General features: G+C 39.6%; 1 protein-coding gene across 2 annotated transcripts in view; it reads left to right on the top strand.

Moving 5' to 3' along the window:
* The window catches only part of LOC112115931 (cAMP-specific 3',5'-cyclic phosphodiesterase 4B), a 395,215-nt gene that overhangs the window by 298,213 nt on the left and 87,128 nt on the right, over window positions 1-9,874 (top strand). For both annotated transcript variants that reach the window (XM_024213161.2, XM_024213162.2), the window contains 3 exons: window positions 5,635-5,829; window positions 8,745-8,781; window positions 8,942-9,012. In XM_024213161.2, the coding sequence (XP_024068929.2) occupies window positions 5,635-5,829; window positions 8,745-8,781; window positions 8,942-9,012 (303 nt within the window). The remainder of the gene's footprint in view (window positions 1-5,634; window positions 5,830-8,744; window positions 8,782-8,941; window positions 9,013-9,874) is intronic.

Here is a 9,874-nt window from a genome sequence, read left to right as displayed (position 1 = left end):
TGTGTGTGTGTGTGTGTGTGTGTGTGTGTGTGTGTGTTGGGGGCGGGTCCTAACTTGGGAGGATGTCACAAGTGTTTCGTGGGGAGGTGGGGGTCCCAGGCCTGTTACAATGCAGCGTGTGTGGTGGGACCAGAGTTAGGTTTGTGACATCTGTGATGGCAGCACATTGAGCGCTGAGTGCCCCAGAGTTAGCAGGACATCCCCATCCCCAGGGTCTTTGTGAGGAAGGTTTGATACCTATAAGACATCACTGTGGAACCTGACTGGACCAACTTGTGCATGGACACAATGGTGATGGGGTCTTGTCTCTCTATTTTAAGTGCAAGTGCCAAAATGCACATTTATGTGAACATAATCCACGCACCAGAGTATTACCCTAGTAGAGACTTCAGTCTCCATTTTATTTTGTTGTCTTTCTAAACTCTTTGCCAGAAGCTGGGAATGAGCGACAGGGGATGGATCTCTCAATGATTACCTGTTCTGTTCATTCCTTCTGGGGCACCTGGCACTGGCCACTGTCAGAAAACAGGATACTGGGCTAGATGGATCTTTGGTCTGAACCAGTAGGGCCGTTCTTATGACTTTGGCTAGCTTCAACTTCCAGCTACTGGATCTTGTTATATCTTTGTCTGCTAGATTGAAGAGCCCTCTATGATCAAATTTTACAATTAGGGTATGTGTGTCTTTTAACTAGATGTCTGTAAATACCATTGTTATTGAGCTGCGCTTTTTCTGTTGATTTTCTGTGCACAAATAAGGATATCTGAGTCATTCATAAAAGAAAACTCTGATATTTATTCAGCTATATATCATTTTGTAGATGTACTTAAGCTATTATATTGTTAAGTGCCATAATATAGCATGGTGATTATAGGAATCTCCTTCATTGCATACTGTATAAACTAGTTCTGTGAGTTTGGCTTTCACAGGAACCTTAACCACATCACATATCTTAATATTGTTCTTTGTGTTTGTCATTTTGTAATGCCTTAAGGAGTCATTTACTTGCCAGAATAAATCTTGAGCTAAATAACTTGTTGCATATCCAGCTTCAAGGAACTGAAAGGTTAGAAGAAGATCTGGTCTTGTATTTTTCCAGTCCAATATGTGGTTTCTAGAAGCATTAAAACTGTGAAAAATCTGAACCCAAATACAAATGTACATAATGGTACATTTATGCTTCACCTGCCCAGTTCTCCATGCACAATGTATTGCTACTGGTACTTTATCAGTTGTTCTTTTATGAATACATACATGATATTTGGTACACCTCTACCTCGATATAACGCTGTCCTCGGGAGCCAAAAAAGCTTACCGCGTTATAGGTGAAACTGCATTATATCGAACTTGCTTTGATCTGCCGGAGTGCGCAGCCCTGCCCCCCCCCACGGAGCACTGCTTTACCGTGTTACATCCGAATTCGTGTTATATCGGGTCGCGTTATATTGGGGTAGAGGTGTATATTAAATAAACAGTTCTTCAAAAATGTTTCTGGCACGAATTGCCACACTAGAGTAGGCAGCATATACTTCTGATGCTTTGGCTGTTACTGCTGTTTCAAGGCGAGTTGCTGTAGTCACACGATATTCTGTTAGATAACAGCTTGGGGGTAACATTGTGACTCATTGCTTGTCAAGAAAAAGAATTCTAATTTTAATCTATGAGCGGCTGAAGTGTTTGTGCAAAAAGTAACACTAAGTATATGCTTGGTGCCTGGTGTTTGGAAGGGGACGGTAGTATGTGTCACCACAGTAACTCTCTGTGCTTTTGCTCAGCTGTTGGAATGATCTGAGTATCATAGCAATTAGAAAAAGGCCAAAGCCACAAAGTTCAGATCTAAGCAGACGTCCAGATCTGAATCTGGCTTGCCTAAAAGCTTGAGGATGCTTGGATCTGTAGTTTTTGTTCAGCCCATAATGGAAATAGGGCAGTAGCAAGTTTGGGGGGAGGTTGTTGAGATCCTGAATTTTTTGGTTGATCCTGATCATCATGTCTCTAATAACAGTTCATTTCTGTACTGTGAGATTCTCATTCTCTCTCTGCAAGACCTCTCAAGTAGCCTGGCTTGCACTGGGATTTCTTTGCATATCTATCTGCTCAAAAAAAAATCTCCATACAGTTCATAAGGGTGATGCTTCCAAATGCATAACTTAGTTCACAAAGAGAGAAAATATTAAAACCATAGTCACTGATTTTCTTCAAAAAGCCTTTTTTTTAAACCCTCAGGTCCCTTAGACATCTGTAGCTTTGCTATCTTTCTTGCATACTTTACCAACCTTCCTGTGTCGTATCTCAGCAATGCCTCTCCTCATTTGCTGGAAATTAAGTTTGCTTTCAGGCATAACTCAAACCCTCCAGACAGAGGAAATAACATGTTTAATAAAACCTTAAAATAAGAAGTGAAGGGAAAAGTCTCCTGTGTTCCTTGCCACCTTCGCATTGCCTGCAATGCTGTCAGTGATGCACCCACACAGCCTATAAGGGTTTCACTTCCAACTTCAACAGTCACGAAAAGAAATACTCACCCTAAACTTCATCCAACTCTCACTCTAATGTACAACCTTAACAGTGACCTCATGCCCTGTTGTATAACAGGTTGGCACATCTGATCAGCCTTCCTGTGTAGTAGCTCAGCAATGCCTCGCTTACTATTTATTTATTTTTACAGATGTCAAGAGCATGTTGTGCATTTTACAAGACAAATAGATAAAGGAGCTCCGCCCCCAAAAGAACTTACAGTCCATCCTTAGATAGGACAAGTGTAGGTAGCAGCCAGCTAAAGGGAAGGAGGAGGAGGACCGGGATTACAGTAAGGAAATCCTCCAGGTACTCAGGCAAGGTGGTTAAAATAAACGTTTTGGATTTTTTAAAACAATTATTATTGTTGTTTACTCACTTCCTGAATGAGGAGAGAGTAGTGGCTTGGTGGACCAGATTGGCCTACAATTATTCTGTCTACAATATTATAGCTTACAATTGGAGATATCACTTTTTTAGTTTAAATTTGAACACCAATTATAAACACTGATCAAACTTTTCAAGAATCAGTTTTATGAAATAAATACTGAAAAACCAGAAAGGGGCTTGGGGCCGGGCCGGAGGTGCTCAGCCGGGGTTGGGCCGGCGCGCTCGGCCGGAACCGGGGCCGCCGCCCTGGGGCCTGAGCCGGAGCGGCTGGAGCCGGGGGTGCTCGTCCGGGGCCGGGCCAGCACGCTCGGCTGGGGCCAGGGCTGGAGCCGCTGGGGCGGCCGGACACCGCTCAGCCTGGGCTGGAGGGAGCCGCTCGGCCAGGGCTGCGCCTCCCCGGAGCTCTCCTCTTCTCCCCCACCCCCCGCCCCAGCTTACCTGCTGCTGCCGCCCACCTGCTCCTGCTTCTTTTCAGACTTCCCGCGAAGATCTGATTTGCGGGAAGCGGGGGAGGGGGAGGAGCAGGGGGGCGGAGCATTCAGGGGAGGGGAGGAGGGGGAAGACAGCTGTGGGGCCGGACGGCGTGGTAAGGCTGCAGGGGCTACAGGGGATGGGGGGAGCAGGGAAGGGGCTTTGGCTGCCTGTCTATAAATAGACGACCGGGGGGAAATCCCGGACATTTTTAGATTTTTAGAAATCCCCCCCGGACGGCTATTTATAGACCAAAAAGCCGGACATGTCCGGGGAAAGCCGGACATGTCCGGGGAAATCCGGACATATGGTAGCCCTAACTATGGGATCAGTTACATGCACCCATTATTACTTCCTATTCATGATTCCTGTTTCAGTTGTGCATAGCAGCGATGTGGTGAGCACTTGAGTTTTCTATGGTTACATGCCATATGGGAATACAAACAAGAAATGAGATGGCTCCACAAAGGTGTTATACATATTTATTGTAATGTTTGTGTTTATTTCATTGCTAATGGAACGACTGATGTCTACTCAAATTTCTGCAGTCACAATTTAAGTAAACCTTTAGAAAAGAATGATCTACGAAGTTGCAGGACACTAAAGTAGCCAAAATCAACACTGCAAATAAAAAATATATATAGACCCCAAACGCACACCCGCATTAATAAACAGTAACGTTACTTTATCTCAAATCATAGTCACAGCCATTGATTTCAATGGGACTATTTGCATATAAGGGGAACACAATTTAGCCATGTATAATAACAATCAGGGTTTGACATAAACCTAAAAAAGCAAGAAAATACAGTCTGAATTTATCCTTAATTCATTTTGGTTTTGCTTGGATATTGCAGCACAGATGGTATTTACATCAGTCACATGGGTTCCAAAAAACCCAACCAAAACAGGCTGACCTGGTTATTTTGGGAGCTTATGAGGGGTGTCTCCTACTAAAATGTCCAAAGTGACTTCTACCACATGCTGCAACAGCCAAGTTATAAACCCATAAGAGAGTGGGTGTATAATGGAAACGGTGACAGAAGATTTTAAATAAACAACAAACTCCATTTTGCTCAACCTAGCAGTTTGAAAGTGGATGAGCTAAAGAAGTATTTCTCACAATGGTTAAGCTGTGAAATGTATTTGAAAGTGCAGGCCACAATCTTCAAACTTGGTTGCCTGAAATTAGGCACCTAAATAAGTGACCTGACTTCCCGAATTGTTGAGGATGCGTAACCTTGACTGATGTCTGTGGTTGGCTGCAGTGCGGATTATAGTTGCTGAGCTGAGCTGCATGCATTCTAAAGGGAAATATTACACTGCATATGGATAGCATAGTTCTTCAAGTCCTTCCCCATATTTGTACCTTCAAATGAGTATGGTGGGATTGGTATTCAGCTATTTCAGGCTTTCCTGGTACTTATTTCCTAACAGTAAACTTTGTACCATTCTGAAGTCAACTATTTTATGTGTATCTGTGTTAAAAAACTGTCTGTTATATCATCTTTCATACTAGACACGGCTATTAAAGCTGGGCCTGGGCTAGTTGGTTCAGTAATGCTGTTCAAGGATGTCTACTGGATTGTGTGCATTTCATCTACATTACATTATTCTATGCTAACATTGTGAGGATCGTCACTGGGGCTCAGCTAATCGAGATTAGTAAAAGGGAGTTGACCTTTATCACAACCCTGGAGAGAGGGTAGAGGAAAACCACGGGGCCTGGAGAAGTAACCTAGCAGCTCTGTATGGTATGTTGAGCTCAGCAAAGTTCAGACAGGAGGAAGAGAAAATATGTACAGTACAGGAAGGAGCTATGTTAACTTAGGGCAAAATCCTGCCCTATATCAGCAAAAGTGTATTTGTGAGTGAATTTGGAGGGCTGGAGCAATAGCAGCCACTCAGAGAGTTTGGGAGCCCTTCTGCTGATGCAGGACAGGATGTATTCCTGTGTCCTCTTGCTTTCTTTAATACATCTGTGCTTAGGGTGACCAGATGTCCCGATTTTATAGGGACAGTCCCAATTTTGGGGTCTTTTTCTTATATAGGCTCCTATTACCCCCACCCCGTGTCCTGATTTTTTTCACGTTTGATGTCTGGTCACCCTGTCTGTGCTGGAGAGAGAAGGCCTTGCCACAGGTTGAAACCTCAAAAATAAATGCAAAACTCTGCCTCCTGTATTTGAAAGTTTTATGCTATGCTCTGAAAATACACATCAGCAAATGTGCATGAAACAATGTGTTTTGTTCATAGCTTTGATGTGGAAAATGGCCCGTCACCAGGTCGCAGCCCATTGGACCCCCAGGCCAGCTCTTCTTCAGGACTTGTATTGCATACCACTTTTCCAGGCCACAGCCAGCGCCGGGAGTCATTTCTTTACAGATCAGACAGTGACTATGACTTATCACCAAAGACTATGTCCAGGAACTCCTCTCTTCCAAGTGAACAGTGAGTATGAATCCAATTTACATCATTCATCACAGTAATGAGACCAAGCACTTTACAAACATCTCTGTAATCTTCATAATACCTCAAAGAGGTAATTATGTATTTTATAGAGGGAGAACCTGAGGCAAAGTGGTTTTTATTAAACAACCCAGGCCAAATCAGGAGCTCATGACCCCCAGCTATGTGCGCACAAGGCTCAATGTTTTAGCCTATTAAATAAATGTTTCCCAGCTAGTAAAAGAGCATTGCAAATCAATGTTCTGAAATAGCGTTGTTGTTGTAGTCCCTTTACATGTTACTTGTATGAAAATTGGTTCTTTTTTTAATAGATGAGGTTCATTGTTATTTTCAGCCAAATTACCTAAATCACTTACCTTATATTTCAAATATATTCTTATGTTTTGATATGATACTTTATTTTTTTGTAATGTATGGTTAATATAATACAGTGAAGACCATGTTAGAAAACATGTATAGATGGATGGATAGACAGGATTGGTAAAAAAAATATGTCATGTAGATTAAATAGGTTTACTTGATTTGGGGTCTTTTAGTTAAAAGTGCACATTTTAACATTTTTCTGTTGGCTTTTTCTTGGTGGCTTGGTAGGAGACCACATGAGAGTGGAGAAATTGGCCTCATTAGACACACTTTCCATGCTTTTAAATGAAGGCAGGTAACCAAATCTATGTGCCAGTAATTATATTCCAGCAACTGAATGCCTCTTATTGGGCAAAGGCATCAATATTCATAACGTTTTATGGAGGGGAAAACTGAGAATTTTTCAAGTGAATTTAATTCTGGGGAAAGGTGCCAGAAATTGAAGATTCTTTCTATAGATCAGATGGAGCAAGAGGCTGCTGCAGTCTGTTTCCCCATGCAGCTCTCCTCAGCAGGAACTGTCTCAAGGCAGCTCAGCTACTGGAGGGTAGTTCATTCTTCATGTCTAATCAGTTTTTAGTCTCGTTACAGAGACTACCAAGGCTGTGCTAACTAGTGCCAACCGTGAGGGCAGGTTTTATGATAGAACTCCTGTTTGAGACCGTGAACTCATTTCATGGGTCAGTTAAGCAACCACTCAATGGTGGTTATTGAAGACGAGATTGGATCTGCTGACCTTGCACACAGTGTCTATATCCAGTTACCAGTTGGCATTAATTTATAAAATAGGTGGTGTTTTCATAAGAAATGGTCTCATAATTAGAAATGGGAGACAGTAAATAGGTAAAGTATAATGGATTATAGTGTGTTTTTGTTTTTCATGAGTGTGAAGGATCTCTCAGACTTCTGTAGCAATTTAATGGAAGCTTATAGGATTTTTATAAGCATTTCTAAAGGGCCTTGTGGAGTACCATAGTAATTACTAGCGGTGGGGCTATATAAACCTTAGACACAAAAGTTTCAAAATTAATTAAAGGGATTGGGCCTTTATTTCATTTCTAAATATTAACCTATTGCCTATTTTAGAGCAGAATTAAGCCCTATTCAGTCCTAAAATATTGGTATTAATGCACACACAGGAAGTTATGTATAAATGCCATGACCTCAGAAAATAAGAACGTTGGCTATATGTGGTGTTATCAGGAACATGTATAAATTCAAAATGTCAGGCATGGGCTCTTAATGTGAGAGCAAATAAATTTACAAATTAAGAACAGTACTTATTCTCCATTAAATTCAAAATCTGTCTTTTTTCTCTAAAAACAAAGTTAAATAGATTATTATATGAATTATAAATATTTTATAGTGTAATAGAAATCTAAAAGTTAGCAAGATGGCCCAGCTATCATGAGAAATACCTACCAAAAAATCTCTAGCTATAGTTAGCATTTAGCAAATATTTACATAAGAGACTGTAACATCTCTAAATTATGTAAATAATATATTATAAGCTAATAATATGTTTTACATTTGACAAAAATTATAATTATCTGCTGAAGCAAAAGGATTTGTTGTAATGGCTAAGGTCAATCAATGCAAATCTGCATACTAAAGTATGTGTACTATAAAAAGCGTGGTATGATATGTACTCAACTGGATAAAATGCTCAGTACATATTTAGTTGATTATAAATACAAATACATAATATTTACCAACCCCCTCCCCCCCCCACCAAAGATAGTAATGCATTTTGCACAGTACATATTCTCTAATCTTCTATGATGAAAATCCACAAACAAGAAACAATGTTTAAATAACATTAAAGGCTGTGACACGAATCAACAAAAGCCAGGAAATTCAAAGATGACCTTTACTCAGACTGTTATGCTTTTTTTTCCATCACAGTATGAGTGAGCCACCTTAACCTTGAATTTCCTGGCATTTATTGCCTTGTGTTACCAAAACTGAGCAGTTGTTCCAGCTTCAGTTGTTTTTTGTCTATGAACATGCACTGTGACTAGGGGACCTTTCCATCAGGAGCAACCTTTTATGTAATTTAAAGAAACAGTATGTGTAGTAAAGATTTATTTTTGAATAGTGGGGCTATATGAGAAAACATTGCATTGTAAAATGCTCTTTTTCCAATTTGAAATTAAACTGTATTTGATATAAATATTTATATTTGCTCATAAATATTAAGGAGCCAGTTTTTAGTTCCAGCCTTGAGTTTTGCTTACACAAGTCAGGCAGTTGAGTACCCAGCTTCCCAAGTTGAATATGCATATATTGTGTTTGTGTGCACTGAATGGATGCCCACCCACTTTAGTAGATACATCCATTTGCTAGCAAGCAAAAGTTGCAGCATAAAATAAAAGGCTAGCATAATGCTTGGTTTGGCTGACTGTACATTAGTGATTACATTCTGTGCAGAATATTTATATCATATAATTTGATGAGTATGTGTATGTACTGTACTAAAATACTGATAATTATTCTCTAACATATGATTCACACTTTTTTTTCATTTATTTTAGACATGGAGATGACTTGATTGTTACACCTTTTGCACAGGTAAATTTCAAATAGTCTCTATGTTTATACTATACATTGATAAATTGAATGGAATAGAAAGTTGTCCTTCAGCATCTTTGCTCCTATATTAATATATATATTGAAAATTTGCACGTTTGTAAAAAAAAATTTTAATAGTATATGTTTTTGTTTACTTTAGGTCTTGGCAAGTTTACGAAGTGTGAGAAATAACTTTACTTTATTGACAAATTTGCAAGGAACATCAAACAAGTAAGCTTTCTGCTTTTAATTACATTTGTTTTTAAGTACAATATATACATGTTGGGCCATATTTTCAATCTGAATTCAATCCAGTTTCTATTTGTTCAGGCACAATTTTCCACCTGCTAAGAACTGTGACTGTAGTTTTGTCCATGGGATGAACTTCAAGAAAAATATTCATATTTAGATCATAACCTTTTTGGTCCAGGACTGTCTATTACTCTTTGCCTGGTGCAGGGGGACCCAAATTCTTGGTTGGTCCCCAGGCATTACTGTAATAAACATAATTACTACTACTAATATGTCTAACTACTAATATCTGTGCTTGTTATTCAGTGCATATACAAAAATGAACATTAGTGTGGAAAATTGGCCCATTGTGAGAGAACATACTCATGCCTCTGCATTAAATACTAACATTTAGAAAATTACCCGTTAGCTCATTTGTATGGTACTTCAAAACTTAGCTACTAGATGGCGAACTTCACTGTAATTTATGTCAAATAAAATTGTACAAATTATAAATCTCAGGATGATAAAATTACTGGCAGTACATTTGGGGATATATTTTATTATGGCATTTACATTTCCTAGTATTGATTGTATATGAATATTGATATTTGAAAACCAGAAAATCTGATTATAATTAATGGTGAACAAAATGCAAAGAATTCTCCTATCTGGTGCAGATAAGTCTCTAAAATCGGAATGCAAATAGAAAGCTTATCAGCACCTTTGGAAGTTCTGTTCCTCTTCTTTGTGTCCCATCCTTGGTCATTCCTTCTCCATCCATTCTTGCAGATCAGTTGATTCCTTCCCTTTTATTTTCATTTCTTCCCCTTTCCCAAACCTGCCTGCCTGCCATCACTGC

Source organism: Terrapene carolina, unplaced genomic scaffold (genome assembly GCF_002925995.2).
Source record: "Terrapene carolina triunguis isolate 2854851 unplaced genomic scaffold, T_m_triunguis-2.0 Scaffold211, whole genome shotgun sequence".
Taxonomy (NCBI): Eukaryota; Metazoa; Chordata; order Testudines; family Emydidae; genus Terrapene; species Terrapene triunguis.
This window is presented reverse-complemented; position numbering and strand designations above follow the sequence as displayed.